An 18108-nucleotide genomic window follows, 5' to 3' on the forward strand; every position below is an offset into this window, starting at 1 on the left:
GATATTTTATTGTGAACTATGTATATTCATACAGAAAAAGAAAGAATCACATTCTTGCTAGGAGTAATCATATTAAGATTTTATTTCCATGGTTTAGTAATAGAATGTTCTGTTTGAAATTTCTCATTTAGTACTCACCATACATGGTATTTCAAAGATGATAGAGTCTGTTTCACCTTGCATATCTGTGATGTCACGAAATCATTACAGTGACAACTTTACTTAAACCTACATTTCCATCCATTTCAAAAATCAAAGCAGCCTTTTATAGGACAGCAGCCTGTCATGGATCAGCAACAGCCACAGAGAAGAAGGGTGCAGGATGCATACAGATAACACTTTCACATGTTTACATTTTAAATGTTAGATATCCATCAGTTTTCTTGAAAAAGGAAAATAATTATAAAGTCATAGGCTAAAATACTTTGCGTCAGTTTACTTTGAATTGGTAAGATTAAAAATGTTTTCCACACCTGTCATACTATTCACCATCACTGGCTATTTCTGTGACCGTAAAAGTGATAACATCTGTGGGCAGTGGTTGTGAGGAACTTCACCCTTTACAGGATAAGCAAAATAAGCAGATTCTTAACAGCCCAAAGCAAAATTGGAGCTTGGAGTATTGGATCTCTCTTGTTAATTGGTGTAGATTTGGTTTTGCCGTAAGATTCCAAAGAGTTTAAAACTGATAATATTTATGCTAACTACCTAGTTTGTCAGAAGATAGAGAATAAAAATGTAAAAAAAAAAATTTACAACCTCAAAATGCTAACAGCTCTCAAGTCTAGAGAATGTAGTTCTGTGTATATGCTTCTCTTTTCCTGAGCAGTTACATCAGAAATTCCAGTTTCAGAAAAAGGAATAATTGGTGCAAGAGTTCTTATTGAGTAGTTGAATCTGTCCAAATTAAAAACTTAATTTAAATCAAGCTCCAGATTTTGAAAATAAATCTGACTTAGTTTTGGCTTAGGAATTAATTGTTAAAAACTTTTTCAACTTAAATTAGGCATGCATGGTTGCTTGTTCAGGTTTTTTGTTTGTTTGCTTGTTTGTTTGTTAATTTGTTTTGTTTGGTTGGTTATTTTTGTTAATTAAATCTTTGCATAATCTTTTTAACCAAAATATTTCTAACTTCCTGTATAACTTACAGAAACATAATGATGATGTAAGAAGCTCTAGAATGTAGAACAGTAACTTTTAAAAATGGGCCAAATTGTTGTGTAAACAAGCCCCTGTTTTTTATATCAGTTGTTAAATATTAAAGACAGCAGAATACTTGACAATTACATAGATACTAAGTTTCGGATAAGATGTGCTGTTCCAGAATGTTTAAGATGTGTAATAATTCTCTTCACCCCAGGCTTCTAAGAACTAATCTAAATTTTATTACTAATGATAATACATTTGTTTAGATCAAGTTGTCCCAAATGATATTAGGTGTATTATAATGTAAGTTACATAATATTTCTGATTTTTTTTTTTGATTTACACTAGAAGTTACATGGGAAGACCAGCAGAAAAAGGTGAATGGTACAATAACTGATGACAAACCATTGCCGAAAAAGAAACACCATTCTGAGACAGGTTTGTCAGGGTTTGGAAAACCACATGAAAGCATGAGACTATAAAACCACATTTCATGCTTTTGTAATGCGTGTGTGCTTTATGTACCTTATTTTTTCAGTTTGGTGTGAAATATTTAGCATGTAGAGACCATTTAGATTACATAGTTCTGTTTTAGAATAGCCAAAATAGATCTGCTTTTGTAAACAATTGTGTTAGAATGCACATACTTTAGAAAAGAGGTGTTCTGGCACAATATTAGACATAGTTTGCTTTTTAGTTTTGAATTTTGTTATGACAATATATTTGTGCAAGCCTCAGAAATCCAAGTATAATCTATGCTGATTCTTATTTAGTTGACCAAACCAAGGTATCTACTGCATGTATGGTGGGAAAATCATCTTCTACAGACTTAAATCTGAAATCTTTCACTATCACACATGGCAGAAATAATGTTCCAGTGTAATTTTTTATATAAGCTGCAATTTAGATCTTCATACTTGGAAATTCTCAAATCTAAAAAATCTCTTCTTTCCTCCATTCTGTACATGAATGCATTTCTTCTGAAACTAAAAACTGTCATAAACTTTCTTTCACCCCAAATGGCAAGTTCAATTATTCCACTATCTTTGTTCCTACAAATGCATAGCAATAAAATGTAAACCTAGTAATAATAATGATGATGATAATAATAGTATTGTTCTGTCTTCATAATCATAGAATAAAAGGTCCTAATCACATTAATTTATACACTTGCAAAGGAGTAGAATTTATACACTTTAAGGAGTAGAAAGGGGAAGGGAAAGGAAAGGGAAATGGGATCTTTATATTGCAGGTTTCATCCTGTATTTAAAGATTGATCCAATCTACTCAAGTGAATGGGATTTTTCAGTTGCAAGAATACCTTGGTTTAATTTTGTATTGCAAATAACTCTATTGCGCATATTAGTTGTCTCACTCTAATAACAGCCCTTCTCCCAGTCACACAAATTAAAGTTTATAAGATTGGCTGGCTATGTCACCTCCGAAATTAATAGTGTAATCTCACCTACATAATAATGTAATACTGATAATATCCAAGTGTTTTGCTGAAGTTCAGCTATTGTACAGCTGAAAGTGCAAGACTCAGAACTGAAGAAATCCAGCAAAATCTGTCTTGATTCTAACCTAGGAATTTGACAACCTAGCTGTAAAAGTCCAGATGTGCACTTGCATTTTCTGTTCCCCAACTTTTTGATGCATCAGAAGAAGTTACAGGATAAAACAAATGCTGTTTATAAGAATCAGGATCAGAATGTGATATATCTTCCTTTCCAGCTGTTTTAACTGTTGCATGATAGATTCAAAATACAATGTCTACACATATGCTCTGTTGTCTTTCCAGGGAGAGTTGATCAGAATAGTGCCTCTGCCCTGACTTTTCCCTTATGTAATATCTGGGTAGGAACATTAACTCCATCTCCCAGCTGAGGTGAGCTTAGGACTGTGTTTTAGACAGATAATTTATTTATAGTTACTGGCAGTACTTTTAGGGCCACCATCTCCATATTTTAGGAAGAGGCAACATATTTTTTAGATGGCCATTCTTGGGGCATTCTACATTTTGGAACATGAGTAAAATCTTATAATTGAAAGACAAAACCAGTCAGAATAGTAGAAATCAGAATCAAATATAAACAACAAAATGCTCTCACTTTACAGGTGTTCTGTATATTAAAATGATAGTTATCTGATTTCTATCTATTTTTCTGTCTGTAACCAAACCACTGATCTCCACTCAGAATTGGTTTGAAAAGCCACAGTCTCAATTGTCAAAGTCTAGAATAGACACAAAGTTATGTAAAAGTTATGTTCTTCACTTCACAGTCCTAAGTCTTTCTGTGAAGGCTGAGGCCTGATAAGAACATAACTTCTATTTTAATTTACATTATCAGTAATGTCTTGTGCATGGGATGTTGATACATGAGGAAGAAACATCTGAGGTGGTTCTGAACAAACTGCAATGGGCCTCAAATGGCACATCCCTACATTCCTCAGATGCTTTTGCAAACTGAATCTGTCAAAAAGCTTTATGTACTTCAGTGGTAGGAGTGGAGTAATGCAACTTCCAGGACTGGCATAATCTGCTATGTGTGCACACTACTGTTCCCTGTAGACATCCCTGTATCATTTCAAACAGTTATTTTTCAAGGCATAGCAGTCAGAACATCTAGAGGAAGGTGCCATAACACTATACTCACATTTGGACGTTGAGCTGTATTATATCTGTGACCATGATCTAACAGTGATGCAGCCTGACAGAACCTACCTAAGGAAGCTTCAAATTCCTTGAAGCCTTACAATATGGGATTTATCCTCTTTCTTTCATCTGAGAATGCTTTAAACATTCTGTCTGCACAGAAAACAGTGAAGTGGTACTATTAAAACTTAGTCACTGAATGCAGAGGATGCAATGGAGGCAAGAAGGAATAGGGACACCTCATAGTCGCCTGTTTTGATTGCCTTTTCATCTGTTGATGAATTTTTTGATATGACCTGTTAAAAAAGCTTATACTGTCTTTAAGTGCAGTTTGTCAGTTAAGAATTTACCCTAAACAGTGCCATGGCAGTAGTATAGCTAAGAAAACCTGGGAGAACAAAGAGGCATTGATTACAAGAGTACCATGAGTGAAGAACTGAGATCTGTGAGCAAATTGTGGAGAAAAGCATGAATAGTTAACAAAAATAATTTCAAGCCCCAGAAAAATAACAGTAATACTGTACCTTGTAAAGCATTAATATTGAATAAATATGCATGACTAGAAATGGGATTAGCAAATTTGTTGGAGGACAATTGAAGGTCATTAAATAATGTAGCAAAATGGTTCTTGTGTTGTAGACTTTGCAATAGAAGATGATGATAAGATTTCTCTTCCTGAATAGCAGAAATCAATGTGTTTTCTTTTTTTAACAGTGTCTAAGCTCTAAGTTCTGATGCAATTTGCAGAATTAGTGTTATGCATATTTCAGATTCAATTCAAATCTTTATGCAAAGATTTTGAAGGATTGGAAGGGTAAAACTGCAGAATCGTAGGTAAGCATAGCATAAAAATTCAAGCCATATTTTGAATCTGTGCCCTTCCTTTAGCTGATGTCAGCACTCTGTCAGAGAATACTGCATTCTAGGACAGCACTAAATCAAAAAGCATGAGAAACAGTTACTTGTTCATACCTGAGATTATTAAGTACCTTCAGCACTCACCATTGTGTCTGAGCTGTAATAGATGGTATTTGAAAGAAAGTGAATAAAACTCTGGTCCTCTAATCAGATTTTGTTTGTCAGTGAAAATAAAAGAAAAAAAGGTACAGCAGGCTGTGGCAAACATTTTTACGTGGTTTTGCATTTTTATATGTGAGGCCTTCAAAGAAGAAGTTGGAAAAGAAGGTTGTGTGTAGAGAATGTGCCCTGTACTGATGCAGATAAGGCTAGGCAGGATATTCTTTTGTTTTTTTAAAAGCAATTTTTATCAATATCATCGCTAGTGTCTTTTGAACCCTTCAAGGTAATTAAAATGGAAAAAGGACATAGTTTAGGGTACCATGGCAGAGATACTCACTTCTGTTTCCTGTCTCATGATCCAAAATATTGGAAGCTGAATATGGTCTAGCAACCTGTGTCTCCATCCAGAGGTGAAAATGCAGAAACTGCCTTTGTAAGATAGTGAAGAAAACAGTATTGGCTTTCCCATGTTTTTCCTACAGAGAGGCAGTAGATTTGATGGCTATTACCTGAAACTATCCTGTTTCATTATCACTGGCTGTTGAGCACATTGCGGTGTCATCAAATATCCAACCTTTGCCACAGAAACTTTTGATTTCCAAGGAGGAGTTGAAGAGCAGAACTGTCACAAAGTGCTGACATATATTAATATTATTGAACAAAAGGACACAGGGTAGTTAAAATGGATTTATAAATCTTGGACTGGAATTAAGTAAAAACTGAGTGTCCTTGTAATTATTTTGGGGAAAGACATATTTCTGTAAAATATGGAAGTAAAACAAAGTTTTAGAGAAATCATAGCAAGGGTAGGTTGAACACATCAGAAAATGTAAAGGTAGTGTATTCTTACAAATGGTAAGTCTTTAGATGGATAGATTTACTTTCAATTTAAAGGGAATCATGCTTATTTTTGTGTGTGGAACATTTAAGTCTCTTTCCTGGGCAGGATTATGCCATGACAACTTCATAGACAAAGACCTTCAGAAATTTAATGTTATGTAATGAAAACTAATTGCAGCTTATCTCTTACCATGAATTCAATTGACTAGTGTGAAAAGAGTAGTCAAAAATCAAAATTGTGTTTATTTTAATAGAAGTTTGTAGTCAGAATTGACAGTATGAGAGATTGAGAATTATGAAAAGGGAGATATGGTTAGAAATGGGTGGGAAAAGGCAAAATAATTAGAGGGCAGAGAGAGAGAGAGAGGTAATTACCTTTTCAGGAATCATAATATTTCCAATCCAATGTGTAACTATACTGCATTAATATTTTGAAGAGTTACTATTTTGTCTTTTCCCCCCTTATAAAATTATCATATAAACTTTATTCAGAGAAGCAAAACAATAAAATCTGTCTCTGGATTCTTCATTTGTTTTATCTCTTGAGACTTATGAAAAAGTTATGCAACCTACATGGTTTAATTTGAATTAGAAAGTTTATGATACTGAGAATATTTACAATTTCTTCTTCTGTTATTTTCTACCATTGTCTCTACTATCCTTGTCTTTGGATAAGAGTAAGATTTTTCATACTTACTGTCTTTACCTATTGTGTTTTTTATATAGTGTATATTACATATATCTACATTATGTAATTGCAGAATTAAATGTATTGCTTTAGTCTTTCCTGTATTTTCTTGCTGTATTTTTCAGTAAAAATGTCATCATACATCCAGTATATATATGCTACTTTTTGTGTGTGGGTTTATGCTTCAAGGTAAAGAACTATAACTAAGAGGGAGAAACCTCATTAAAAAAGTTCAGAAGTGTGGGACAGGCTCTGTGTCTAGTTGTGGCTTAATGCTTTTAAAGAGTATTAATTAATACAGATTTTATTCACATCCCAGTGTAGTAAAATAGCCTTTTCATCTAAATCTTCTGCTAACAGTTATTTGTACTCTTAGCTTTTCTATCTACTCTTGTATAGATGTAGCCTTAGCATTGCAGAGTTTGAGTGGTGTCAGGGGATATCTTCCCTGAGAGTTAAATGTATTATATCAGTCTTCAGGTCTAGTCTCATCCAGATTAATGACACAAAATTTATGGAACATACAGGCTCTATGGAGCATTTCTGTCTTAGAGTCTCTTCTGTGTTTTAAGATGATGCTTATTTGATTGTGCTATTGCAGATTGTATTTTATGAGGAGTGTCCAGAAATGAGACTTTACAAATCTGAGTTTCTGTTTGCAGTGAAAGATCATTGGTTCTTAGGAAAAGATAAAAATGAAATTAAGAAAACTCTTGAGGGAAAAAAAAAAAAGAGTAATTAACTGATGTCTCTCTGTCCTCTGCTGCTTTAAGAATTTTAGTTTGGTGTGCTTGCCATGTAAAGTTTTTTTGAACCGTGAGTTCCCAAATACTTCTCTTCAATGGGTGACATTACTTACAATGAACACTTCTATGTCAATGCATGATAAAAGAGATGGTACTTATTTTGGGCACATTTCAGACTTAAAGTTTTTGCTAACTTTTTATGTTTATTTATTGAGATTTAAATTTGTTTGTAAATCTGTATATAATAGCCTTATACATACTACTCTCATACACTGAGATGAACAACTGATGCAAATAAATGCTAGTTCCACAAAAAAGCAATAACTACAAATGGAGACTGACTATTGACGTGATGTAAATTTAATAGAATTGGTGACATTGTTTTATTCTTGCATTTAAATGTATTTCTATCAAAAAGATTATTTTGTAGATTCAAAGCTACAGAAACAGAGAATTTTCAAACTATTGTCTGAGGTTTTTGGCATGGCATCTTAATCAAGAGGAAAAGTGATTCACATAAGTTGTACTGTTTTTAAATTAATCAGTCTGTTAGTACTTTCTTCTTCACATCATTATTTGAAAGAAGTTGGTGCATTACCATGCCACAATTTCTACTGCTTCTTTAATATTTCCAACAATAAATACCAAAATATCATAATCTATTTATCTCAACAGGTGAGGTAGCAGTTGATCAGGTATCCACAGTGAGACAGCAACTATTATCTTTTTTCCCCCTCTGGCTTCTATTAGAATTATTCTTCCCATATGTTTGATAAGTAAAAACTAAAGCTGAAAAATATTTGTAATTAAGAATGATTTTTGATTGCCACTTTGATATGTAAATATTTTTTTCATAATAAATACTTTGCATGAGGACTTTAAAAAAGGCTATTCTTAAAAAGTATTGGTATATGTGACTGATATGCATGCAAATACTGGTCATTTGATTCTAAAATATTCAAAGAGAACTTCCTTGCTATTCAGTTGTGTCTGTCTGGCATTACTAGAATACCTTGCATTATGTTACCAGGCATATTCCAAGTTTGGAAATAATGTGATTCAATACTTTGAAAATTTGTAGAGAAGGATTTCTCTTACTCCAGTATATGTCTCAAAGCTACTCATTCTCATGGATATTAAAAAAAATAAACCAAGGATAGTGGGGTCTTGGTAGAGACTTTCAAATAACTGGTTTTACTATAGGAGGAATGCTCACTACAGGGCTATACATATGTAATATAAAGTATCTTTAGAACATTCTGAATACTTTTAGCTGTGTTTTGGTGGTGCTAATAATGATTTATTTATTTATTTAGCACTTACAGCAATTATAGCTATGTTATATTAGTATGAGTGTAACATGACACAGAGAAGTAGATCTTTCTGTTTGCTTATTTGTATTTTTTCCAATGGATTCTTTGTACTTGCTCAGATAAAAAATATTTATACTCCATTATTGTTTTTTTAACATGCAAAGACATAGCAACCTTTGTCAAAACTGACAGCTGCTATGCTTTCACACTATATATCTCATATATAACTCTAATGTGTGTTCATTCTGTAAGCAAATTTAATTTCCTAAAATGATTTCTAATTATGTATGTTTCAAGCTGCTTGATTTTGCAATAATTTTGGTACAGTCTTGGCATTTGATAGTAGATTAAAATATAATCTAACACTATAATATAAAATTGTTGAAGTATAGAAGACAATTGTTATCAGATAAAATTTGGTGTTGTCTTTAATTTTGTTTTTCAGATTTATGTTGCTTATTCTCATTTTGCATTTTTTCAGTGGTATATTGATATTGACTGTAAAATGCCGATAAAATTACAATATTTTTGTGGTGTGTAAAACTTTCTGGACTTTATCTAGTATCTTCAGTGTTACTAATTTATGAGCAGTGTTTTGTGACTCATTAGAAAACTGCATGTTGAAATTAGGCCAAGTTTATAGATTTTTTTTTCTATTTCTGATGATTTTTGGGAGAAAGCATTTGTTCTGCTAGCAACAGTGGCTTCACAGTTCTTTGTAATTATTATTACTTTTCGAGATGAATTCCTCCCATTCTTTTGCTACAAATAGATTTTCAGTACATAGCATGGCACTGTCTCTCAGATGTTTTCCATGTCTAAAATGGCAGTGTGCTTTTGAATGTGAAGTAATAACGTAAGTAATGAGATTGTTGCTTTGGCATTTGACTTGCATGCATTTGTAGTAACTTAGACTTCTGTGAGATGACCAACATTGGTTCTGAAAAGGTATCCTGAACTGGCCATGAGACTTAATAGCTATACATTCTCTTTTCACACGTTCTATATTTTGGTGTTGATAATTTTGCCTTTGGCAGAGCATTACAATAATGCAGTCCTTTCCAGAGTGTGTTATGTGGATTCTGAAATGTCTGAGCTTGTACCTACACTTGCAAAAAGAAAAAAAAAAAAAAATTTTCTGTTTTGGGTATCTGAAGTTTGGTTCAGCATAAATTACAATAATTTAATAATTGAAAAATCTAACAATACAAGTCCCTTAAACATTAAACTGAGTGTTCAATACTTGAAAGAGAAAAATAATATTTTCATTCAAGTAGATAACTTTCAAAAGATTGAACAGTCATGAACAAAAGTATTTATGCTAGTTAACATACCTTTTACTGTCCAGCTTTTTCTTCAGCATCATTACAGGGATTGACTTTGCTGTCAGTTATAACTTTTATTATTTCCTCAGCTTCTATACTAACTCTGTCTTTGCTGTTCTTTTCTAACAACAGTAGTTTAACCACTTCTTTCTCAGCTTTCTTTTTTCTTCTAGTGTCTTTTATTTATTTTTTTTTTTCTCCACTTACTAACTCTGCTCTGCAGACTTCTCTCTAAAACAATTTTTGGCCCTTTCCCTCAGTGTCAGTTTTAACCTTCTGAATACATCCTCTCACGCCCATCTCCTTTGTCTATGTCTGTACATTACACGATGTGATCACAGAAGAAGCGGAATCATCAAGGAGAACAAACTCAGGTCTGTCTCTTCTACTGCTTTTCTCTGTGTTATTTTTTTTCATTTTACCTTTTCTATAGATTTTATCACAGCTCGCCTCACATACTTTTCCCTCTCTTCCCCCACAATATACTTGCAAAATATTGTCAAGGTGTAAGAATTTTAGCTTAAGACGCTTATGTAATTTCTGTTACCTATAAACTATGAACTCTATAAAAAGTGATGACAGGTAGCTGATGACAAGTAGGCTATACCTTAAGACTTTAAACTGATTTGATTTCTATCATATCAGTTCTTATTTCCCATTTCAAATAATCTGAAAATTAGCCTTTGAAGTTCCAGCTAACACATGAAAACAATATATAGTTTGTTTATCTATGCATTTGAAAAGTGCTACAAAAACTGCGGAAACTCTTCTATAATTAGTTCTTTTTGACTCTGCGAGGCTATAATTTCAAAACGGAATAATTTCAGTAAGTTAAATTTCATGCATTAGAATTTCAAAATTAGGTTTTTGAATAAAACCTGTTTCAATTAGAAGTAGATTCTTTAGTGAACAAAAGCTCTTTTCTCATGCCAAAAAGTGCAAATCAAAAATTTATGATAGTATGGGAGCAAGAAGTCAGAACACTGGAGTCCTCACTTAGCTGTACTTTTTATGAGGCTTTTATTTCATATTGTACATTACTTATGGTTTCTTTCACAACAAATTTTAAGCTGCTATTTTATTGAATTTTCCATGTAATTTATATTACTGACAGAGAACTAACATCTATCAAGGCATCCTAGCTCTGAAAATGCAATATTTGTTCACATTTCCCTGCTTGTTCAGTTGTGGTATGTAGAACAACAGCGAAATTCCCCATATTTAATTAAATTAAATTCAGGTATAAAGTTCAAATTTTACAATTACTGTGTAAAAGCTTTAATTAATTTCTTGTTTCTCTGCTATTATCCCAAGAAATTAGAGAAGCCACTTGGATGCCATTTAGGTTGGCAAATCTGGAGAAGTTTTGGGGTACATTGACTGGTCCATTAAACTTAGCTGATATTTAGTGAAACATTTTTGTCTTTTCTCTACTATGACTGGCTTCTTCAGAGCTCAGTTTTACCTTTCGTGCTGGTCTTGTCCTAATTAGAGTCATAGATTATTTTTACAGAATCTCGCAGATGTTATTTGCTGTGTTTTTCATGTTAAACAAATCTCCAGATAGAAATTGTTAAAATTACAGGGTAAAAAATGTTGAGGATGGGTAGGGAATATAATTGGCAGAGTTTTCTGAAATTGTTCTTTTGTAAATCACTACTATTAGGAATTAATAAATTATGCTGTCGAAAGACTGAGCTTACTTACCTTGTACTTATAATTCACTGCCAGTTCCTATGCAGTGATTCTGAATAACTTTTATTACAAAAATGGACTTAGCAGATTGGGTGACCCATTTCCTGTCTTTTCATAATAAAAGCTGTAGGCATTTTTATTCAAAAACCTTCCTCTGAGTTACTGATTGAATCAATATATTAAATCAGAATATGGATTCAGTCCATATCTCTCTCAGTGCTGGAAGAAATCAGACCTTAAAATGGTCAGAAGAAACCATTTTCATTACCTGTGTTTCTTGAACATATATAAGTAGGTAATACTCTGTATTATTAAATTTTTTGACATTGCAATTCTGCAAAACACTACTTAGCTCACAGTGTTAAGTAAATATATTAGGCACTGATGAATTTAATAGTCTAACACACAAATGCAAAAGCATGATCAGCTCTGCAGTTGCAATAGTTGTTATTATTGCCCTTAAACTCAGGAGAAAATTACTGTGTGTATAGTAAGATATTTTCAGATGCACATTTGAAACAGATCCTCTTCCATGTTTGCCCTTGTAACAAATTAGGTTACACATTTCAGTACAAGGCACTTGGAGCACAGCTGAAAAACAAGGATTTCATTTCAACGGCATATTTTAGAATAAAGCGTTTTCCCATTGCTTTAGAAATTACTTTAACAAATGTGAATCTAGTATTATCACTTTACAGATTTTCTTAGGAAATGGTTTTCACATAGTTTATTTATCATGGTTTATTTTTCATGTGACTAAACATTCATGTATTCCAGAGGATTAGCTATTGATTTGAGCTGTTATTAGACCAAGAAATCTTGTGAAAGCTAAATATCTGAATATGTTACAATTGTACTGATAGACAAACATTGCAATTTCCTCTCTCTGGATATTATAATCTATAATTGTAAAAAATAAAATTTTATTCCTTGAAAAAAATCTAAATTTTTTATTGAAAAGTTTTATGAAAGTGTGTGCAAATCTTTTGCTGTATGTTTCAAACACAAAGCAAGTCCAGAAATATAAGAAGCAAAAGTATTTTAACATAAATTTTGTTGTCTGACAGCAGTAGAGCTTGATAGCATCCTTAATGATTAAACCCTGTTTTTCTTGGGTGAAAGAGGAGCTTTGTGATCCAGGATTTTCACAAACCTGCTTTGAGATGCAGGGTTTTTGTATTTTTCAAATTAATATGTTTCATAGGTTTAGATATTGTGAAAACTGTTGAGAAGATGTGTTCCTGTTCATATCCCCATGTCTTCATGAAGAATACTTCCATTCAGGAGAAGTGGAAGCTAGCTCTTGTCTGCCCAAGAGCCTTAGTGAGAAACAGATATCTTTATTTTCATCTCTAAGATGGGTGAGACCAACCAGTTATCATCGTGGCAAAAATTACTGGCAATTGCACATAATACTTACTGTGTTCTTCAAACATATGAAATACAGAGAACATTCTTCAGAATTCCCACAATTGAGCTAGCTGACTCAGGTAACTGCCCAAAAAATGAGCATCAAAACATTGCAAAGGTGAATCCATGCCAGTACAAAGGCAGTCAGTGCACATACAGAAGAAATAGTGCTGAGTAATTAATTCTAGGATGAGAAGGGGTGACATAGTGATGCCCAGGCATTCTAAACTTTTTAACATGGATGGAAGTTAGAAGATAGTGGGGACTGTTCCATTTCTAAAGGGCCACGAAAGGCATGGAAATAGATATTGAACTCATTTTTTTGCAGCTTCTGGTGTAAAACTGTCATGTTAAGAGCACACAAAGGCTTGATTAGAGTTTTTGTTAACTTTCAGAGTGAAATTCAAATAGACAAGGGCTTTGAAATACCATTTTTTGGTGCTTTATTATGAAGTTTCTTTGTAATAACATGATTGATGGAAATGAAGCCTACAAAAACTAACAAACCCTACTGAGGATGAGTGACCAAATTGGAAGAGCTCATAGACCTGGAGAGTGGAGGGCCAAACAGTAAAAGGGTGTGGCAAATTTACTGTAGGAAAAAACAAGGACGAAAATGGTACAGGTCAGAGTGTTTAAGAAATCAACTGCAGTAGAACACAAGGAGCACAAGTCTTTTAATTCATTCTTATCTTACAGAACTGTGAGAAGTTTTTCAAGTTATCCAAAAGTGAATCTTCTGTGATATACACATATAAACAGAACATGACACCCTCTGCTTTTGCGTTATTATTATAGTCAGTATTATGTGACACACTTTCCTTTATAGAACAAGATGATGCCTTGTTCTGTTTCCATTTTCCTTATGTTGACAAAACATTTCTGGGTAGGATTTGTAAGATTTTAGCACAAATATGATTAAATTACTTGTGCATCTCTGAACACTTCTGTGATATTTAGTTTGACAGGCTTATTTAAAATCAGATGCCCTAGACTGTGAAAGAGAAATTTAAAGCATCTAAATCTGTATTTGGTCAACAAAACCCAAAGGGTAAACTCCAAATTCAGTCTAATTTTGTAAACTCTGAATTCAGTCTACAGGTACTTAGCATAGTAATAAATGTATCATACTGGATGGCTGGGCAGCTCTTTGTCCTTATTTTTATTTTGTTTAGAATTAAATCCAGAAACCAGACTTCCAAAGTAGCCATCTGTACTAAACCACAAAAATAAAGGCTGATGATCAGTCTGCTGAAGCTAAAATAGTAAAACCATCAGATTATGTAATTTAAAATGACAGCATAATTTTGCAAAATGTTATGTAGTTTAATTTGTAACTATTCTGAGTTCTAAATGCAGGTGATGATTTTGTGTTCATTGGTTAAACCTTTGACTATCTTTCTAGTTATTGAGATGCTAATGAATATGTCTTGCATTCTTTGATGCTTGAAGAATCTCTATTAATACCTGTTAGCCTTTCTGAAATCAGAGACACAATTATTACCAAATGTTTATGCCTATGATTGGAAATGGCTGTTTTAGAATGTGAAATTCTCTGTGGTTATGCTGTGGAGTGTACCAGTGGTGGGAACTCTGAGAAGCATGCTTGGCAAATGGGATATTGGAAAGCTTTATAATAAGACTGTGCTCAGGTTTTCCTGAAAACAATGCAGAGTTTATAGTGTGGCTGATCTGAATGGATTTTTATGAGTACAGAATATAAGGGCCTACTCAGACATTTTTCTTTCACACTTTCAAAATCCTATTTCATGTCATTTATATAGGAAGGATGTGCCAGGATTCTTGGGAGAAGCAAAATGGAATGTTTTAGCTAATATTTGACTTACTACTTCTTTCTTCCATGCTTTTTCCATGTAGACATCAGTACTTTATGAAAGCCACCAAAGTGTGTGTATACCTTTGTATGAGGCACAGAAAAACATCACCAGCAACGCTGCAAAAATCACCATGGAAATGGATCTAGGCAGCATAAAAAAGGGTTAGCCATAGCCCTAATCATCACTTTAATAAATATACAAAATAGAACTTTCCAATTTGTTTAAAAAGATCTTTGTCCTTTACCATCTGCAGTGATCTATACCTAACAATGGAGACCTTAGCTGACCCTATTCAATTTATAAACCCAGGATTGTAGAGATTCTTTAACTTCCCTGTTTAGATTACCACACCATTTTATTCAGTTATTGTACTAAACATATCCATGTACTCTGCAAATAATCCAAAGAAACATTGTTAACATGCTTTTAGCATTGTGATAAAAATTTATTTAAGTGGTGAGAAATGTCCCCGGGTTTTAGTTTTTCTTTAGTGTGTCTGTGTCAAGCTTGAAACCAACAAGGAAAAAAAAAAAAAAAGCAAAAAGCCATCAAGCAATCCTCAAATAGAAAACAGGAATGTGAAGCCATATTCCCTGCTAGGAAGCTGGCTGCCTGAAATAGTCTTCTTTTGAGCATGCCCTTTTAAGGGAAATAAGATACATTTAAACAGTAATATTAAGTATCAAGAATATATAAGTAATATTAAGTTGAAGAACACTTCAACAACCATTAATTATTTTCATTCAGACTGTGATATTGATCACAGACTTGGAAAGAACTTGTTTGCTGCAACAGTACTTTTTTTAATATTTGCTGCAAATTGGACATAAAGGCCTGGAGTGAAGTTCAGTAACCATTTATATCACAGCATCTGGTACTTTGCTAGACCTGTACCAGATAGGCAGTTATATTTTTCACACTGTTGAAAGCCAGAATGACAAAATTTAGAGCTAATTCCTTAGAGGTAGACCTGGAATTTAATAGCTCAGCAAACAGGAGGAAATGTAATCCTTTGAGTACAAGACCTTTAACTGGCAAGTTTTGACATTCAAAGCAAATACTTCTACATTTTACAATTTACTTTTAGGAGACAATCTTCTTTCCTTTGCCTGATTTGATAATAGGGCTATGAAGATGGTGGAGGGGCTTGAGTAGAAGCCATACAAGGAATGACTGAGGTGACTTGGTCTGTTCAGCCTGGAGGAGACTGAATGGAAGACCTTGTGGAAGTCTACAACTTCCTTGTGAGGGCAAGAGGAGAGGCAGACACTGATCTCTCTTTGTGGACCTGAAGGAATGGCCTGAAGTTGTGTCAGGGGAGGTTTAGGTTGGATACTGGAAAAAGGTTCTTCACCCAAGAGTGACTGGGCACAGGAACAGGCTCCCCAGGGGTGACAGCACCAAGCCTGACAGAGTTCAAGAAGTCTTTGGACAATACTCTCAGGCACATGGTGAAACTCTTGGGGCTGTCCTATAAAGGGCCAGGAATTGGACTCAATGATCCTTATGGGTCCCTTGCAGCTTAGAATATTCTATGATTTTGTGATGTTGTTTTAGGGATTTTTTTTTCAGAATAGAATTGATTTTCCCATATTCTCATGAATGGCATTTCAAGAGAAATCTCTAGTAAGAAATTCAGCTAGCATTTTTTGAAGTACTTACCCAAAGTTAGGGTACTACATGTATATTCAATTTTAAAAATAAAATATTATTTAATAATTTAGACTACCTTGAGAAATCAGACTCAATTTTCAATAAGGCACATAAGTAGAGGAGCTAATTTATCCACTGTATAAATAAAATTCCTAGTCATATTGCTGATATCAAGTGTCTGCAAATATGAAAAATAGAAGGATAAAACCTTTTATGTCACTGTCATATCTTATGCCTAAAATCAGAAACAAACAAGGAGTTCCATATTTGTCTTTTGCAATGACATGCGTATCCTCCAGCATTGAAAGCTGCAATTTTTTTCATTCAAAGCACGGAGGTCAAGATTTATTTTAGGCCTCTGCTCAGTTTATGTCAATCTCATTCACCTGGATCCCAGGTGAGTGAGAAGAGAAAGGTCAAGACAGAACCAGGATCTAACCTTGAGTTTGGAGCAGTCAGTTGTGAGAGAAGGGAGAAACCCTGGGAAGCCCAGCACCTCCCCATTGTAACCTTAAGGCTGAAGAATCAGGCTGCCCCTTATCTTCACCAGGAAGCCAGCAAGTTTGAGCAATTGTTCAATGCTGCCATCAGTAATTTTTGAGCAATTGTTCAATACTGCCATCAGTATCCATGACTAGGGAGAAATCTGCTATCCTGCTTCTTCTATTGAACTGTTATTCTATTCTCTCATGTGTTCCAAGGAACTTGGAGTCCCTGCTACATGAGACTTGGTGTGATGTGAGTGAAGTCTGATGGGGCCCTGGCACCGCCAGGTACCCATCAGAAGAGCAAAGCTCATTGCATTAAGGCATTTCCAAGAAAATCAAGGCCATTTTAGATCAGTTTTATTTCTTGACAACTCTGCTCTTGAATGAGGCTCTTGTATTCTTTTCTATTAATTTTATCTTCCAGAAATACATTAGATTGTTAGAGATCTCTCAGATATATTAGGACCAGTTAGAAAAAACAGGGAGTTAGATGATGGGAACATGACTCCCAAATAAAATGTCAGTGGTGATTATAATAACAATGTCTACTCTGATGGTAGAAGAAGGTTTTGAGAGAGAATAGTTTAGCATTTTGATCTATAGGTCATTTCTATATTTCATCCATATACTTAAATATATCTGTATTCTGATCAAGCAGAAAACATACAGTTGTTTTCTGTAATGTGCAGAAATATCTCCTTCATAAAAGCATTTATTTATTTTCTCCAAAGTACATTGCTCTGAAAAAAATTAGTTCTTGATTTGAGAACATTACACCACAGGACACAATATATGTTTTTCACTTTGTAAATCAAGGTTAAATTAAGTAAGTAGAAAAAGAATGACTAATGCGATGATACTGGTCATATATAAAAAAATCAGATCAATATTTTTTAGGAATGACTAGTGACTTTGTCTTCTCATATTTTTGAGTTTGAGACATTTTAAAATAATCTCATAGTGATTTATGGGTTTTCAGCAGTTTCAAGACATTAAGGCTCCTTAGAGCTTTTTTTGTTTTGAACACATTACAAACAAAAGCATTAATTACTTTAGTATCAACATCCTGAACCTGCTCTGAAATCCTTTAGCGGTGATGAATAGGCCCATAGCTGCAGTGATCTTTGCTGCTGCGACATTAATATTGTTTTATTTGGTAAATGGATAATATCAAATTTGTAAAGTTCTGCTGCTTCCACCCAAGTAAGGTCTTTCTCAATTCCATCTTCAGTCCTTTCTAGTACTTCTTCAGATACCTCTTCACAATAAATACAAAACCTCAGTTTGAAG

The 18108-nt window shown here is 33.7% G+C and overlaps 1 protein-coding gene across 30 annotated transcripts in view; it reads left to right on the forward strand.

The window, feature by feature from the left end:
• Positions 1 to 18108, forward strand: part of RIMS2 (regulating synaptic membrane exocytosis 2) — a 448611-nt gene that overhangs the window by 330540 nt on the left and 99963 nt on the right. For 6 of the 30 annotated variants that reach the window (XM_053937000.1, XM_053937010.1, XM_053937218.1 and 3 more), the window contains one exon: positions 10076 to 10108. The exons of 19 other annotated variants lie outside the window; for them this stretch is intronic. In XM_053937000.1, the coding sequence (XP_053792975.1) occupies positions 10076 to 10108 (33 nt within the window). Of the gene's footprint in view, positions 1 to 1494; positions 1585 to 10066; positions 10109 to 18108 lie in introns of all 30 variants that reach the window. 5 more of the 30 variants (XM_053936996.1, XM_053936987.1, XM_053937213.1 and 2 more) reach the window with 3 other exon arrangements.

This window comes from Vidua chalybeata, chromosome 1 (assembly GCF_026979565.1).
Source record: "Vidua chalybeata isolate OUT-0048 chromosome 1, bVidCha1 merged haplotype, whole genome shotgun sequence".
Taxonomy (NCBI): Eukaryota; Metazoa; Chordata; class Aves; order Passeriformes; family Viduidae; genus Vidua; species Vidua chalybeata.